Here is a 16,912-nt window from a genome sequence, read left to right on the forward strand (position 1 = left end):
CTTGGCCTGGTAGTGAATGACATGACGGGTGTGTGCGGTGTGTATCTAGCTTTTTTAATCAAGCAAGCAAGTATTCTAATGAAGCAAATGCCCCTCACTGAAAAAGTCCCCGGAACAAGCGCAGGGGAAACGCTGGTCCATTACAAACTGGGCAAAGAAGAAGCTCCATCCTGACCTTAGTCTTACTTCACCCCAAGAGCAACGCCTTAATTTATTGCCTCCTGGACTGCTGAGTCACATGCCTTTTCATAGGGGATGAAAGCACCCAGGCATGGTATACATACTCGTGCTTCTCAGTGACTTGCTGAACAACCTGGATGTGACCCGTTGTGCTGTAGCCACTGCTGAACCCTGCCTGCTCCTTTGCTGTGCATCATTTAATGTTCTCAATATTATTTTATTATTATCTTGGTTAAAACCTTGCAGATGACTGAAAGAAGAAGGCTTGGTGGGCAGTAGTTCTTTAAATCATCTTGGGCCCCTTTCTTGCATATAAGGATCACTTCAACATTTTTCCATGCATTGGGTATTTTTTCTCCTCTGGGGCATCTTGAGTTTTACTAGTATCTTGTGTAAACTATGACCACCAGTTTTCAGCATTTCAAATGTAACACAAAGCTTTGCCATTTTTCATTGACTTTATGGCACTTGACATCCACTCGGATATCTGGCGTTTCCTCTTTTGTGGGTGTTGTTACTTCTGAGTGATCAATGAAACATCCAAAAACCAACCCACAAGCTCGGAAAACGAACAGCCCCCCCCTTATAAAGATGTATTAAGATAGTTTACAATTGCCATTGCTGAAGAGAATTTCAATGACAAAAATGAATGTTCTGTGTAGAATTTTGTTTTGTTTTGTGTGAACCTTTGTGTTGTTGTGGCTGCCAATATTATTAAATAGTGCACTATAAGGGCTCCTTTATGTCAGTGGAACATAAAGGTTGTTAATTGTTTTAAACAGCTAACAACATATTCATTTTAACCTAAAAGTCAGATTCAACAGCTTACTGAAACATTCTAACAACCTAATTGTATTGATTTATTTTTGTTTACTATATCCAGGTTAGTCACATGAATTATTTAAAATCAAGTACGGTCTGATCCAGATTCTAGTAGGCAGAATCCGACTCAGAAGTTAGTGAACCGAAGCATTATGAAAAGATAATGGTCTAGTCACAATCTGAAGGCTGTTGCAGTGGTTTCATAAGGTGGTTGCTGCACCCTGCGACATGCAGTTTAATAAGATTAAAGACTTAGAACTAGATTTAAAGATTACTGTCAGATAAAATGGATATTCAATCTCTCTGCTTTAATATTCACTTCTGAGACCAAGTCGGAAGAAACTACATTTCTCAGAGTCTGTAAATCGTTTGGAATTCATTTGCACTTTTCTAACAGCATGAAAATAATACGAAGAAATTTATTGTTCGGAATGGCACTTATATTTAGTAGCATCCATACTGAGAGCGTCTCACACTCCACCCTGGTGCTGAACATGGCCAAGATTCTGTTGGACAATTATTGTTTTCCAGAAAATCTGGTGGGAATGCAGGAAGCCATTGAACAAGCCATCAAGGGTGGGGAGACTTTGAATATCTCAGATCCTAAAATCTTGGCAACAGCTCTGACAGCTGGACTTCAAGGAACTTTGAACGATCCACGGCTGGTAGTATCGTATGAAGCTTTGGCTCCTGCAGTCCCTGAGCAAGAAGCAGATGCTCCTCTACCAACAGAAGCACTTTTAGAGGTTATCCAGCACACAGTCAAATCTGAAGTGCTGGATGACAATGTAGGCTACCTGAGAATAGACTACGTCATCGGAGAGAACATGGTGCAGCAAATTGGTGCTTTCCTGGTAGAAAAGATGTGGAAGCCCTTGATGGAGACATCAGCTCTGGTCTTAGACCTGCGTTACACCACCGGAGGGAAGGTCTCGGGGCTTCCATTCATCATCTCCTACTTGTACAATGAGGACAAACTGCTGCATGTGGACACTGTCTACAACCGGCCTTCTAATAGCACTGTGGAAATATGGACCTTGCCAACAGTGCTGGGCATGAGATATGGTAAGAACAAGGAAGTCGTTTTGCTGACTAGCAAACACACCTCTGGGGTGGCCGAAGATGTGGCTTATATCCTGCAGCAAATGCACAGGGCCATCATAGTGGGTGAAAGGACAGCAGGCGGCTCCCTGGACCTCCAGAAATTGCAAATTGGGGCTTCCCAGTTCTACATGACTGTTCCCGTGTCATGTTCTATCAGCCCCTTAAGTGGCGGTGGGCAGAGCTGGGAACTGAGTGGGGTGATGCCAAGTGTGGCCGTTGCAGCGGAGCAAGCCCTGGGTGATGCCCTCGCCGTTCTGTCCTTCCGCAGGGCGATTCCTGGCAGCATCAGTCACTTGATGCATCTCTTGCAGAACAATTACTCAATCATTGAACAGGTGCCGGCGTTACTTCAACAGCTCTCTGCGTTCGATTATTCAGCCATCCTGTCAGAAACAGATCTGGCTTTCAAACTAAATACTGAATTGCAAAGCATCTCCAAAGACCCGAGACTATTCCTGTGGACTACCACAACCGGTGAGGCTACCAGTGAGGCCACTGAAGAGCCAATGGACATGAACACAGAGCTGCTGGATGGTGAACAACTCAAACAAATCCTGGCTGCTGTGTTTCAAGTGTCGGTGCTACCTGAAAATGTGGGTTACCTGCGTTTTGATCAGTTTCCCGATGCTGGAGTGCTGATCAAGCTGGAGCCCTACATCATCAATCAAGTCTGGGAACCGTTGCAGGCAACAGATTATTTGATCATTGACCTGCGCTACAACCAGGGTGGGCCATTTTCAGATGCTGTACCAGTCCTATTGTCCTACTTTCAGGATCCCTCTGCCGGTCCTGCGCATTTGTTTGCCGCCTATAACAGACTCACCAACCAGACCCACGTTTACAACAGTAGAGTTGAACTGCTAGGCAAGCCCTATGGGACCCAGCGTGGCATCTATTTGCTCACCAGCTACCTCACCGCTACAACGGCAGAGGAGTTTGCCTACCTGATGCAATCCCTCGGCCGGGCTACTCTGATTGGTGAAATCACTGCCGGCAGCCTGGCGCACTCGCGCCAATTCTGCATACTCAGGATAAAAAAAGAGGAAGGCTGCGGCCTCTTTATCAATGTGCCATTCATCACCTTAATTGACCGCCACGGTGAATATTGGCTGGATGGTGAAGTGGTGCCTGATGCCATTGTGCTGGCCAATGAGGCTTTGGAGAAAGCCCGAGAAGTGCTGGTATTCCACAGAGAGATGGGAGCACTGATCGAGGAACTGGGGCTGCTGCTTGAAGCGCATTACGCCATACCAGAGGTGGCCACACGGGCAAGAGGGACACTACACTCCAAGCTGGCTCAAGGAGGCTATCGCACAGCAGTGGATTTTGAAATGCTTGCCTCACAGTTGACCACTGACCTTCAAGAAGCTTCTGGGGATCACCAGCTGCATACATCTTACAACCATGTCGAATCTTTCTTACAGGAACAACTTCCTAACAAGACTCTGACCCCTGAGGAGATCCGCTACATAATTGAGGATCTGTTCAAGGTAGACATTTTGCCTGGCAACGTAGGATATCTGCGCTTTGACCTGATGGCTGAAGCAGAGACAGTGAAGGCCATTGGCCCCCAACTGTTGCACATTTGGGACAAGCTTGTGACCACAGAGGCTATGATTGTTGACATGCGCTACAACACGGGCAGTTATTCCAGCGCAGTGCCCATCTTTTGTTCCTATTTCTTTGACAGTGAGCCCCAGCAGCATCTTTACACGCTCTTTGACCGCAGCACCACTCAGAGCATGGAGGTGTGGACTTTACCACATATCTCTGGCAAACGATACGGGTCGGCGAAGGATATCTATATCTTAATTAGCCACGTGAGTGGATCAGCAGCAGAAGCCTTCGCTCGCTCTCTAAAGGATCTCAATCGGGCCACGGTCATTGGGGAGCCCACGTTGGGGGGCTCCCTGTCCGCAAATGTTTACCATTTAGGCAGCAGCCCCTTGTATGCTTCCATCCCCAGCAAGGTGGTGCTGAGTCCCGTCACGGGCAAAGTGTGGAGCCTTTCTGGCGTACAGCCGCACGTCACCAACCAGGCTTCGGAAGCCATGACTTCCGCCCTGAACATCATTGCTTTGCGCTCCAAGCTCCCCAGCATTTTGCAGACGGTGGCCAAACTGGTGGCTGACAACTATGCTTTTGCTGATGCTGGGGCTCTGGTGGCAGACAAACTTTCTGAAGATGCCACAAGAGACACGTACCAGAAGATCAACTGTGAAATGAAGCTTGCTGAAAAAATTGCAGCTGACCTAAAAGCTCTTTCTGGAGATAAACACTTGAAAATAACCCATGTTCCCGAGCACCTGCGCAACCATATTCCAGGGATCGTGCCCATGCAGGTAAGTGGCCGTTGGCTTGTTTCATTAGCTACCGACATAAAACTTGAGTGAATGAAGAGTTCATGTTTACAATGATGGGATAAATCCCTTTGGATTTGCCTCAAGAACTGGATTTGTTCAAGTAGCACTCGGCTAAGTTTACACCCCAGCAGCTCAGTTAATACTATTTAGTTTACTGTGTTTGTCACATTATCTTATTATTAATTTCCTTAGGTAGTTTTGGTTTTTGTCTTTATGTCTTTAATTTTTTTTTAGCAAAATGAAAACTAGGACAGATATTTAGAAGCTAAGTTAATTAGTAAGTATCATAGTGATTTTCAGATTTTACTATCATAATTTTATTTATAATTAACTTTGTACAGTAGCTCCATGAATTTTAGTCTCACTTTTACTCTAATTATAGTATTGGCAATGATGCAGCTTTTTCTAATTTTTCTCACACTTACCACCTTGAGTGTACGGGTGTAATATTTCAGATACTGATAATGGGTAACCGTACTCTAGTTTTGTCCTAGGACTCTCATTGTGTTATTATTATTTTATCTCACATTTTAAATCTTATTTTTCAACTTGAAACTTTACTTGTGTTATGCTGATGCTTAACTGTCCTATAAATTGAAATTACATGTGCAGAGCTTAACAGATTGGTATAGTACTACATTCTGATTTTCTTTTTAATCAAGCAGTGTCCTTACTATAAATAAGATATTTTAAAAAATTATAAAATAAAATTAACAGACTTATCCCAGAAAGTCCAGTATGACTAGTTCCTGAAAATCATTTCATTAAAATGCAAATTAGAAAGGCCATTGAAGAGATCAACTCTTCATCAACTAGTGATTTTCATTGACTTATTTATTTATTCTTGTCATACTGCTATGATGTAGACTGACTAAGGGTTTCAGTCCTGATCACCCCAACTCTCTAGCGGCAAGATGTGTTATTTTAATGCAAGGTGGATTCTCATATTTTTGAGTTATTCTTGAAAATTAATTACTTATTTTTAAAAAATATTTCAGATTCTTTCCTCCGAAATGTTAGAAGACCGCATTAAGTATTCGTTCCAAACCAAAGTCTTTGAGAATAATGTTGGTTACCTCAGATTTGATACATTTGGGGAGAGTGAGCTTTGGCCTCAATTCTCTGAGCTGATGGTGGAACAGGTCTGGAAGAAGGTTGTCCACACTGACGCACTAATCATCGACATGAGGTAAATAATCTGCCCTAAGTAGAATAAGCAATAAAGATAAAACTTTCAAAATATAGGCTTTGCTATAAAGGTATTTGTCAAATTTAATTCCTGGGCCCAACATAATTGCAGTGTGTCTTGAGAGCCATCATTGACCAGATTATGAGCTATGTGTTCCTTGCAGGAGATAATGCGTTTATCTACCCTTAAAGACAAATGCAAGGATGGAGGTTGGGTACCGGAATAGAGGGCGTAGTAACAATACGCCCAAAGTTTGACCTCCTGGGATCTATCCCAAAATATCTGTGATCGAGGTACAGAAGCTCCAGTCTCCTAAATTTGAAATAAATCAGTGGGAAGATGCAGCAATGTTTTCCTCAATGCAATTGCAGCCCTTCACAAAACATACACCCAGCGCCATCAGGATATCTGATGTTATACCGCAGGTTTCGAGAAAGCCTCCTCCTTCTTCTCCTCCTCCTCCTTCCTATGATATGATATGATATTATTGTGGGTGTTCCAACGTAACTCTGGAGCTCTGGAACTCTGCAAACAAACTTGGTACACAACTGACTTACCCTCTCTGGAAACAAATACTGGAGTGGGGGGGGGGAGACACCTCTGGTGTGTGTGTCTGTGTGTTCCAGCATAACTCTGGAACACCTGGCACATTAAGCAGAGCAAGTGTGCAAGTGTCCTACAATGGCAATTGTTTGTGACGTCATGGGGGAGAGAGAAGGGAGAGCCTGGGCCGTTAAGCAGAGCGAGTGCGGCCTCCTAGAGTGGCAATTGTTTAATTGTAGATGTCAGTTCCTTTGCAGCTTCTTCTGGAAAGACAGCCATGGAGTTCCCCTCGAGTGGACCGATGGAAAAGCGCCTGATGGATTTGGGGCAAAGTGTCAGGATTGTAGACAGGGCAGGAAAGAGGAGCAGGTGGGGGGGGGGGAGAGAGGGCAGGGATGATGGGCATGGGAGTAAGGAGTATGGCTCTTTGTCAGACAAACGCTCTGACGTCTATAAATCCCCGGGCAACGGCAGGTGATCAGCTAGTATCAATGTAAAGCACAGGATGAAAGGCAGGGGCCACATCTCCTCCTAGGCCCTTTTCCTGGGCAGATTAAAGGCCCTGCAGTCTTAGCGTGCCTTATTCAGTCGCTTTTACTGGACTGCGGAAGGTCCTGGTGTTTTCTTACGAGGATTCTGCAGCCATTCAGAACCAGCAGGGCCCCTTTTGGGCTCCCACGACATCAGCTGAAATCTGACAATTTATTTCTCCCAAAGGAATATGGGAATAATAAAACTAATCACTTTTCATTCTAGGTAGACCACAAAGTCTTGCTTTGGCCTGCAGGGTTTCAAATCTTTCTAGGTTAATTGTGACTTGATGACTTTTTTACATATAAAGCAGACATTTAAAAAAAAACAAAAAACCCCAGACAAGACATAAGAACATAGGAATGGGGAAGTGTGAAACAAACAGCTAATTTCTCTTGTAACTGCAGTTGGATTACGAGATCCAGGCTAGAAAATGTCATATGACTGTTATATGGAATCAAAGAGTTATTGGCGCAGTGGTTAAATGCAGCACTGCAGGCTGACTGCTAGATCAGCAGTTCAGCGGTTCAAATCTCACCGGCTCAGGGTTGACTCAGCCTTCCATCCTTCCGAGGTGGGTAAAATGAGGACCCGGATTGTTGTTGGGGGCGATATGCTGACTCTGTGAACCGCTTAGAGAGGGCTGAAAGCCCTATGAAGCGGTATATAAGTCTAACTGCTATTGCTATTGCTATTATAATTTTCTGCCTGTGGGATTTTTTATGACTGTCACTTAAGGCAGTCAAGACATTTTTGTTCTGAGCATTTCAAGATTTAATTGTGGATCATTTTCAAACTTCTTTGGGGGGGATCAGAGACAAGAAGTTGTGGTAACGTGGGGGGGGGGGGCTAATGTCAGGTTTCCTTGTCAGTGCCTACTTCGCAAAACGTCTCCCATACCTCACCAGGTACAACACTGGAGGGCCCGTCTCCTCTGTAGCAACTCTGTGCTCCTACTTCTTTGATGAAGGACGTCCAATTCTACTGGACAAAGTCTACTACAGACCAAATAATACTACCAATGACCTTTGGACTTCTTCCCAACTTTTAGGTAACAACGTCTGAAGTTGTGAATGTCAGTATTTCTCTTTACTTACCGCACATTGTGGCTAAAGATAGCACATTAATCTATCAAATATTAACCTATGGCAAACATGGGTGATGGACTGGAATAACCCCAGAGCAAAATAGGCACGGAGAGCCAAAGGCAGGTTGGTCATTCCTAAGCACCAGGCCCCTAGAAGCAGGGCTCACCATGTGGGACAGGACCTAGGCTGCAGACTATGGAGAGAGGCCTCATAGACAGTCCAGCACACAGGGGCAGGGTTCACGATGCATTGCAGCCAAGTGAATCATGGGGTCATTTAACGAATCCAACTTCACCCATTGACTTTGCTAGTCAGAATACAGCCAGAAAGGTAGCAAGTGGTGATCACACTACCCCAAAATGCTACCACTATCATAAATGCATGCCGGTTGCCAAGTGCTCAAACGCCGATTACACAAGCGTGGGGGGGATGCTGTGACGATCGTATCGGAGAAGGACGATTGCCACTTTTTTCAATGACATTGTAACTCCGAGCACTCACTAAATGAATGGTGGTAAGTTGAAGACTATGATATATATCAACTAGCTAGGGAATTGTGGGAGTTGAAGTCCGCATGTCATACACTTGCTAAGGTTGAGGAGCACTGCCTTGTACGGTGTATGCGTAGCATTGATTACATTATTTATTCTCGTTCTATGAATTCTTAGAGGGACATTAATTTTAATATGAGTTCTGATGAAATTTACTGTCCAGTGAGATTGCGGGTGATTTTCTGCATCTTCTCCTGTCTCTTCAAGGTCAAAGATACGGCTCCGGAAAGAGCGTGGTGATTCTCACCAGCTCTTCAACTGCCGGGACTGCCGAACAATTTGTGTCTATCATGAAGAGGCTGGGCAGAGCCTTGATCATCGGACAAAGGACCAGCGGGGGTTGCCTCCCCGCTCAGACATTCCAAGTGGACGGGACTGGCCTCTATGTCACCATCCCAACTTCTAGATCCACCATTTCTTCTGAGGACTCTTGGGAGGGCGTTGGAGTGGATCCTCACGTGGCGGTTCCCACTGAGAAATCCCTCATGCAAGCCAAAGCGATGCTTGTCTCCCACCTCCATAGTTTGAGTTAGATTAGCGGGTCCAACCAGTGGTTTGCCTGAAGGCAAAAGGGCATCCGGTTCCTTTCCCTTCCCTTGAGACTAAGATTTTGGCCTTGCACATTCATGCCAGACATCATTCCAAGTCTTCTATAATACCTATAGTTAATAGCAATAGCAATAGCAGTAGACTTATATACCGCTTCATAGGGCTTTCAGCCCTCTCTAAGCGGTTTACAGAGAGTCAGCATATTGCCCCCAACAATCCGGGTCCTCATTTTACCCACCTCGGAAGGATGGAAGGCTGAGTCAACCCTGAGCTGGTGAGATTTGAACCGCTGAACTGCTGATCTAGCAGTAGCCTGCAGTGCTGCATTTAACCACTGCGCCACCTCGGCTCATTAAAAGCTCGGCTCAGTTAAAATATAGAAGGAGAAAGAGGAAAGCAAGAAGTATTAACCCATCCTCCTAATTTCAGACTGTGTTTCAGAATATAACTTGAAATCCCCAAATCCCTAGAATATATATTTTTTAAGTTTTAAAGAGAAGATACAAACTAACAAAAACTAATATAGAATAAAAGAAGAAAAAAGAAAGAAAAGACAAATTGTAGGGAAAAAAACAAAAAGGAACAGAAAGAGGCAGTTTCTGATTCTCTTTGCAGCAAATACAAATACAGTTACACAGTTATCTCTAATTGTAAAAAGAAAAGCTAACTTTTTTCTATTATCTATTTTTTTCTAATCATCAAAACTACAAATGGTAAGTGCATTTTTCTGTATCATGCAAAACCTCCATCAGGGGTGTGCAATAAGCCATAAACGCAGATGTGGTCTTTTCTCTGATCAAGAAAGTCAATTTAGCCATCTCTGAAAGTCCAATCATCTTCACCAAGCATTCCTTCCATAATGGGTAGTGTTGAAACAATCCATTTTTGAGCATATAATAATCTGGCTGCAACTGTCATTCTTTTTTTCTAGCTGTGTATCCATTAATTCCAAAATAAAAGCCTCTGGGTTCAACCTTTAGCCTTTAAAATCTTCTGAATTAGCCTGTGTGTTTGTCTCCATTTTCCCATCGATCCATTTGTATATTGTAACCAGCATTTTTAGCCCATTTTATTATACATTTGTTCTTCTGTCTCAAATTTCAACAAAAGTTTATACATTTTAGCAACATGTTTATAATTTGTATATAACTGTCAGCACAACCTCTGCTTTCTAGCCTGATGCTTCACCACTAACCAATTTGGCTAGAGCAATATATATTTATATATAGTACAATATACACTGTATTGCCAAAAGTATTTGCTCACAACTGAATCTGATTATGTGGATGGGTGAGCAAATACTTTTGGCAATATAGTGTATATTTATATATAGCGCAATAAAAATGATGCAATATACCCATTTTTGCAACAAATAGAATTGTTGATGTCACTTCAAGAGGCTTTGGACTACATGGAGTAATTCTTAGCTTGTCATGCCTCAGAACAAATGTCAGTTACATTTTGGAAATATAAACAAAGCAGAAAAAGTAAGATAAAATGCAAATAAAAGCACTTTGCATTAGCATTTGGCCATTTTTTTTTTAAATTAACATTTATAGGCCGCCCTTTTCCCTGAGGGGACTCAGGGCGGCTTACATAAGATCAGGGGAGGGGAATACAAACAGTAACGTAGACAAACATAGAGTAAAATAATAGGCAACATTCATTCATCATTCGGGAGGGGCGGCTATCCTTGTCCCCAGGCCTGACGGGCTAGCCAGGTCTTAAGGGCTATGCGGAAGGCCTGGACGGTGGTGAGAGTACGAATCTCCACGGGGAGCTCGTTCCAAAGGGTCGGAGCTACTACTGAAAAGGCTCTCCTCCTTGTAGTTGCCAGCCGGCACTGGCTGGCAGATGGAATTCGGAGGAGGCCCAATCTGTGAGATCTAATTGGTCGCAGGGAGGTAATTGGCAGAAGGCGGTCTCTCAAGTACGCAGATCCACTACCATGGAGGGCTTTATGGGTGACTAGTAGCACCTTGAAGCGCACCCGGAGATCGACAGGTAGCCAGCGCAGCTCGCGGAGGATAGGTGTTATGTGGGTGAACCGAGGTGCACCCACAATCACTCGCGCGGCCGCGTTCTGGACTAGCTGAAGTCGCCGGATGCTCTTCAAGGGCAGCCCCATGTAGAGCACATTGCAGTATTCCAGCCTAGAGGTCACAAGGGCCCGAATACATTTTACCAATAGTTGTACAACTTTGTTTCTGATAGAGCAAATGTCTTTACAATCTTGATAGTAGGGAAATATATGGACCAAAAGCATTATGTTCATGTTTATATTAAGAATATTGATACCCAAACCGGTTCTTAAATATAACTTGAGGAGGTAAAATTGGTCCCTGAAATTGGTACTTGGAGGCAAGCTATCACCAATTCAGAGGTAAATTGAACTTTTATGCTACCAGCGCTATCCATAATCCACAATATGATGTGGTTGGGAGTAGTTTAATTTGGACTCCTGCACTGGATTTGATGACCTACGTAGATGCCTCCTGCTTCTTTTATTCTAATCACTGCGCCTTCATTCGAAAGCTTGCAGACAACTTGTGGGTGTGAACTGGGAAACTGGCATTTCCATCCTCACTTATTCAGTCCTTGTTGAGATACACCCACCTATCACAGCACTGTGGTGCACAACTGAAGAAGGGTGTTTTATCGCATCAGAAAAATTACATGGATTGATGGTCACCAGGAATCAAGCTTAACTTAAAATACATTTCATCCTTTACTTCAATCCTAAGCTAGGGAAGAATTTCATTCCACAATGGCTCTGATATGGAAAAAGTTGGTGCTTCAAATTACTAAAGAAAAAAAATTGTTATCAATATTTTAATAGTTATGGGCCTTTTTTGGCTCGCGTGCCATAAGCGGGGGGAGTGCAGGGGGGTTGTGCGCAGGCGTGCCACACCCATAATGCAATGCAGGACACACACCCCCCAGCACGCGTGCGCGCATGACAAGCATAACCTCAGGGAAGCCTCCGGAAGCCCCCTGAAGGCTTAAACCGGCCCTACGAGCAAACCCGAAGTCCGTACTGAATTTCCGGTTTGCCTGCAGGGCTGGTTTTTTGTGCTCCAGAGGCTCCAGAGAAGCTCCTGAAGCCTCTGGAGGGCCTCGGGGTGGGGTGGGGTAGGCTGTTTTCTCCCTCCCCAGGCTCCTGTAAAGCCTTTGGAGCCTGGGGAGGGCGAAAAATGGCTTTAAAAAAGGATGAACTCAGCTGGCCAGCTGACAGGGCAACGCCTCACGTGCCCTGACCAATGGCTCCGCTTGCCCTCTGTGGCAGACGTGCCATAGGTTCGCCATCCTGGGTTTAGGGTGAAAAAAATGGATCTGCACAAAGCAAAACTTTTCTCTCTACGTGTCACTGTTTATATTTCCTTATAATTTGCATTTGCAGAGTTTCAGAACTTGAGCTATCTGAAGCTCATGTAATGTTCTTCTGAATGCTTCTACAGAAGCCCGCCTTTCACGGATTCTGGTTAAATGCAGTAAAGCCACAATGGAATTCAATCAATGTTTGCACACATAAACACATCCAACAAGTAGACATCCACTACATCTGCAGGCTAGTTGTGCGAAGTCATGTGCCGAGACAAGTGATGTCTTTCTCGAAAATACTCCTGGCAAACAGGACAGGACAGTTTTTCCTCCCGCCTCCTTTTCCTTTGCGATTCTGTTGAGCCCTCAACCTTTTTGTGATGGGAGCGCATGTGCAGCACAAGGTCTGATGTCATGTGGAAGGAGAGGCTGCACTTTGCACACCAGTTCTGGGCCGCCATACCGAGAGGGGCGAAAGTGGGAGGCAGCAGAGCCCAGGACGCGGAGGAGGAGGAGAGGCTGCAGCTGGAAACAGGAGCAGCCTGCGTCTGCTCACCTGCTTCCTTTGGCCACGGGGCCGAGGAGAAAGCGGACGGGTTGCTCTGGATGAGGTTGGTTGACAGCAGCTGGAAACCACCTGAATCGCTTGCCAGGAACCCGGAAGCGAGGCGGTCACTGCACGGGATGAGGTCAGTGGCAGCGATGCATTCCGACAATTTTCTTGGGGTTCCTTCCTTGATAGCCTTCAGAGGTTGAAAAACAGCCAGAGCCCCTCCATCTTCCCAGCACTTGGCTGGTTTGGTGAAAGCACTTTTGGGTTCCCCAGCAACGCTGTTGGGCCACACAAAGGAGAATGCGCTACCAGGGGAACACTGGACTGCAGCTTGGTCCAAGCCAGTCTTCCTACTACTGCCTCGTTCTGCCTCTTTGACTTTCTCTACAGACTTTCTCCTCACTTCGGTGAATGCACTCTCCTTTGGTCGCAGCACATCCTTAACTAATAGGTGTTTCCTGGTACTGAATGTCCAGCAGGGTTCCCTTAATATGTGCTCCACAGTTCTCCCATCCTTGAGCTCGCTGTAGGCAGCTTTCTTCTGTAGACTATTTGTCTTCTCAAATAACGCAGACTTTCTCTTTTGACAGCTCTCCGTTTCATGGCCGCTCATTCTCCTCCCCTCAAAGGAAGCGACCATTTTAAACTCCAAGTCCCTAGACAGATGGTGGAAGTTTGCGGATTGTTCCATAAATATGCTTTTCACCATCTTTGGGAGAAGACCTTTTGTTCAGAGCTGAAACCTATTCTTCAGAAAGCAGAAGAAATGAGCAAAGCAGCACCGGGAGGCTGTCTTGAAGTCTGGACAATCGGGTTCTAGAACGAGAGAAATCAAACAAATAATTATTGGACTGGATTCCTGGTTGGGAGAAATTTAGTAATCAAACCAAAAAAGATCTTTAATGACCTAGATTAACGCTCTGTGTTGCAAAACCATTAAAACGGTCTCTCCAGGGGCCTTGAGCAAAGGTTGCGTGCAAATCTTGCCGAGTTTTGTTGAAGGGATAATGCAGCACTGACTCACATACTTCTGGCAACAGGAGGCAAGGTTTATTTTTACTATTTCTTTATTAAACAAATGTAGGTAGCTGCCCTTCACAGACAAAGGTGACTCTGGATAGTTTACGATCTTTAAAATATCTACTGCATAATAAAAGTCCATGAAAAACAGCCTGTCCCCTGCACTTCCAAACCCAGAATCAAAGGTAAATCCCTGCGCTGGTGTTTTCTACACCCTGTGACCCATCCTTGAGCAGGGAAAGGAAAGGAATAGAGGGGAAGTTTGACCACGGATGTTAGCAGAAAAGGAGAAACAGAAAACTCCACCTTCCGGATAAGAACTTGGGGCATCAGGCAATCCGCTGCTGTCATGAATACAAACCCATTTTCAGGAAAAAATAAAATCACTTCACAAGGGCTGATACAAAAATCACACCATTCAATCCCCATCAGACATTTCCTCACCCATGCTGCCTCTTGCCTACATTGCTGAAATATTTCTAGTAAATCCTATCACCACCCTCAATTCCTTTCTGGCAGCATCCAAAAAAATGATATGGCAATATCATAAATACCAGTATTTATTTCTATGCATTCATATTTCGTTTCCTCTACAGATGAATTTCCCAAAGTGCCTGCTGAGAAGCACACATTCTAAAGAGACTTTTTTTAAAAAAGGAAACTTTCTTGTACATGTTCCTTTGAAAATAATTTCATAAATAGTTTTAACATTAATTTATAGTGTAAACCTATCTACATTTTTTCAGAAGTAAAATCAGTTTATTGGCCGTCAGACTAAACTTAAACGGTTTTTCCTGTCATAATTTAGCACATTTTCCCCAGCAATAAAAATCGTACTCTGCTCATGCTTTCTTTTTCAATCATTACTCCCATTATGTCCATCGGAGCTTCATCCTTGCACGTTATAAGACGGAAGCCTCGGCCAGGTGAATACTGTAGTGAGCATCCATGTTTTAAAAAACTGCAAGTGGTTAAGAAAGAAAAAGTGCCCAAAACACTGTTTTCGACTAATTCCAATGTTCATGCCCCGATGACGTCCAGATTCAAGAGCAAAATGTCAGTCAATGTTAGTCAATAAGACTAACTCGGGTTAGTCTTATTAGGATTTTATCCCGACTTCTTTATGCGGTATATACTCAGGATGGCAAAGATAGCTAACACTCCGGCCCCTTCTTTTCCCCACCCAACAACCCTGCGCGGAGGGCTCAGCCGAGAGAATGGCAGACCCACACTGAGCCGCGAAGCCGGGCTGCGGGACCGCGAGAGAGGAGCGCTCGGGAGGCGCTCGGCTTCGCCGCTCGCTGGCAGACCTACCCCGGGCGAGCGGCTCCTGTCGTACCGCCCCGGCCCTCCTGCGCAGCCCTCGCATCCCACCTCCTCCTCCGGGCTCCCCGGGAGCCGCTCTGCAGGTCCCGCCGTTCAGGCATCGCAGCGCCGGGAAAGCGGAGGGCGCGACCCGCCCCCCTGCCTGCTCGCCCGGCAGGCACCGCTTCGCCCGCGCCCTACCTGCGCACCAGAGGCCGCTCCGTCCGGCGCAGGTGGAGCCGCCGAGTACGCCGCCCAGGAGCGCCCGCCACACGCCTGGGATGGAGAGCCGCCCGGGGGGGCGGATAGGACTCAGCCTGGACTAAAGTAGGCAGGGAGCCCGAGCTTGGCGGGTGAGTCCCAGGCGGAAGGCAGAAGCGGAGGGGGCCCGGGGGGGGCACCAGGCGTCCCTGGTCAGGAAGCCCCGCGCGGCCCGGCGTCAGAGGGAGGCCAGGAAAGCTTTGTGGCGGAGCGCCTCTTCTCGGGCGTGGAAGTCCAGGTAGAGGAGTGGGCCGAGGTCCTCGGGCCCCCGAGAATCGCCCTGCGGAGCCTGAGCTGTCGCCGCGGTGGGGCTACCCGCTTCCTTGCCGCTTCCGTTGCCGTGGTCACTCCCAGTGCAGCGGCCCCGGATTTCTGCCCGGAGGGCTTTCGGAAGTCTCCGCGGCAGATGCCCCAGCCGAAGTCCCGGAGCCTTCGGGAGCAGCGGCGCTCCGCCCTCGAGAAAGGTCCCTTTGACCAGCGGCGCCCGCCCGCTTCAGCCTCTGCTCCAGGGAGCCTCTGGCCTGGAGAGAGGAGCCGGGGGGGGGCGGGGGGGGCTTTGAGAGAGTGCCGGAACCGCCGCCTTTTCCACCCCCTGGTTCTTCTCCCCCCAGCCCACCCCCGGCTGCCCAGCCAGGCTTCCTCCAGCTCTCGGAAGGCCTCTGGCGGGGGATTCCGAAAATTGGACCCCCTCGTCTTAAAGTTGCCGAGATTGAAGAAGGTTGGGCCGGGCAGAGGGCGGAGGCTCCTTTCCTGAGCGCTGCCTTGTCCTCTCCTCCCTCTCCCCGCGGCGTGGATGAGTCCTGGCCGCGACTTTGGCGCCAGGCGTCCTTCTGCTTTTGTCTCAAGCCCAGGCGGCCGCAGGGCTTGCTCGAGCTCCGCTTTGACTGCCTTGTGTTGCTGTCCGAACAGACGGCGGTCCTGAGGGTGAACGTCGTAAACAACGGCGGCAGACCGGCTCAGCTCCTTTGGCCGCTTTTGAAGAGCAGCTGCTCGGCTTCACACCCTACAAAGTTTCCCAAGGTTCTTGGGTTGTTTTCCCCCTGAGGATTCTCACGCCCACCGCAGCTCTGTGAATGGGGAAAATGACACAAAACGTCCCGTGACGGCAATGCGATGTGGTCCGTTTGACCCCCGTGGTAGAGGGTCTTTTGCCTGAGCAGAGGATTGAGCTAGAAGAGCTCCAAGGTCCCTTCCAACTCTCTTATTCTGTTATACTTCAAAAGATTTTAATCCAGACTCTGCCCATGGCATCCACCTGTATCTCCTACAGAGGGAACTAGCTCCCAATTCAACAAATTCAGATTTCATCCCACTTCAACCAGCTCATAACAACCATTTATCCCACATAATTACATGCCCCATTCATATATGTATGAAGCACCTCTGGAGCAGCAGCTGTCAGGCGGCACGAGGCACATGAGCTCTTGTGTTAAAACAGATGCTCAGACTGCTGGCAGCTGTATTGGAAGTTGAGACTGGGACATAGCTTTGAAACCAGGGCCAGGACTCCAGGCAAGGCCTTGTGTGCAAGC

The 16,912-nt window shown here is 46.5% G+C and overlaps 2 protein-coding genes across 4 annotated transcripts; one reads left to right on the plus strand and one right to left on the minus strand.

Annotated features, from left to right (window-relative positions):
• Nucleotides 1–292: 292 nt before the first annotated feature.
• On the plus strand, nucleotides 293–9,099 carry RBP3 (retinol binding protein 3). The gene is made up of 4 exons (XM_032226104.1): nucleotides 293–4,448; nucleotides 5,468–5,658; nucleotides 7,641–7,783; nucleotides 8,579–9,099. Exons 1-4 carry the CDS (start codon nucleotides 1,401–1,403, stop codon nucleotides 8,902–8,904), a joined length of 3,708 nt encoding a protein of 1,235 aa, XP_032081995.1. The 5' UTR covers nucleotides 293–1,400; the 3' UTR covers nucleotides 8,905–9,099.
• A 3,008-nt stretch (nucleotides 9,100–12,107) lies between these two features.
• ZNF488 (zinc finger protein 488) lies at nucleotides 12,108–16,871 on the minus strand. 3 transcript variants are annotated; one of them, XM_032226108.1, is made up of 2 exons: nucleotides 15,329–16,871; nucleotides 12,108–13,610 (listed from the first exon to the last, which is right to left on the minus strand). In XM_032226108.1, the coding sequence occupies exon 2, from the start codon at nucleotides 13,501–13,503 to the stop codon at nucleotides 12,490–12,492; it is 1,014 nt and encodes a 337-aa protein (XP_032081999.1). In that variant the 5' UTR covers nucleotides 13,504–13,610; nucleotides 15,329–16,871; the 3' UTR covers nucleotides 12,108–12,489. The 3 variants fall into 3 exon arrangements, with proteins under 3 accessions (XP_032081999.1, XP_032081997.1, XP_032081998.1); XM_032226106.1 differs by having other exon boundaries at nucleotides 15,321–16,871; XM_032226107.1 differs by lacking the exon at nucleotides 15,329–16,871 and adding an exon at nucleotides 15,129–15,299.
• Nucleotides 16,872–16,912: the final 41 nt, after the last annotated feature.

This window comes from Thamnophis elegans, chromosome 11, assembly GCF_009769535.1.
Source record: "Thamnophis elegans isolate rThaEle1 chromosome 11, rThaEle1.pri, whole genome shotgun sequence".
NCBI classification, from domain to species: Eukaryota; Metazoa; Chordata; class Lepidosauria; order Squamata; family Colubridae; genus Thamnophis; species Thamnophis elegans.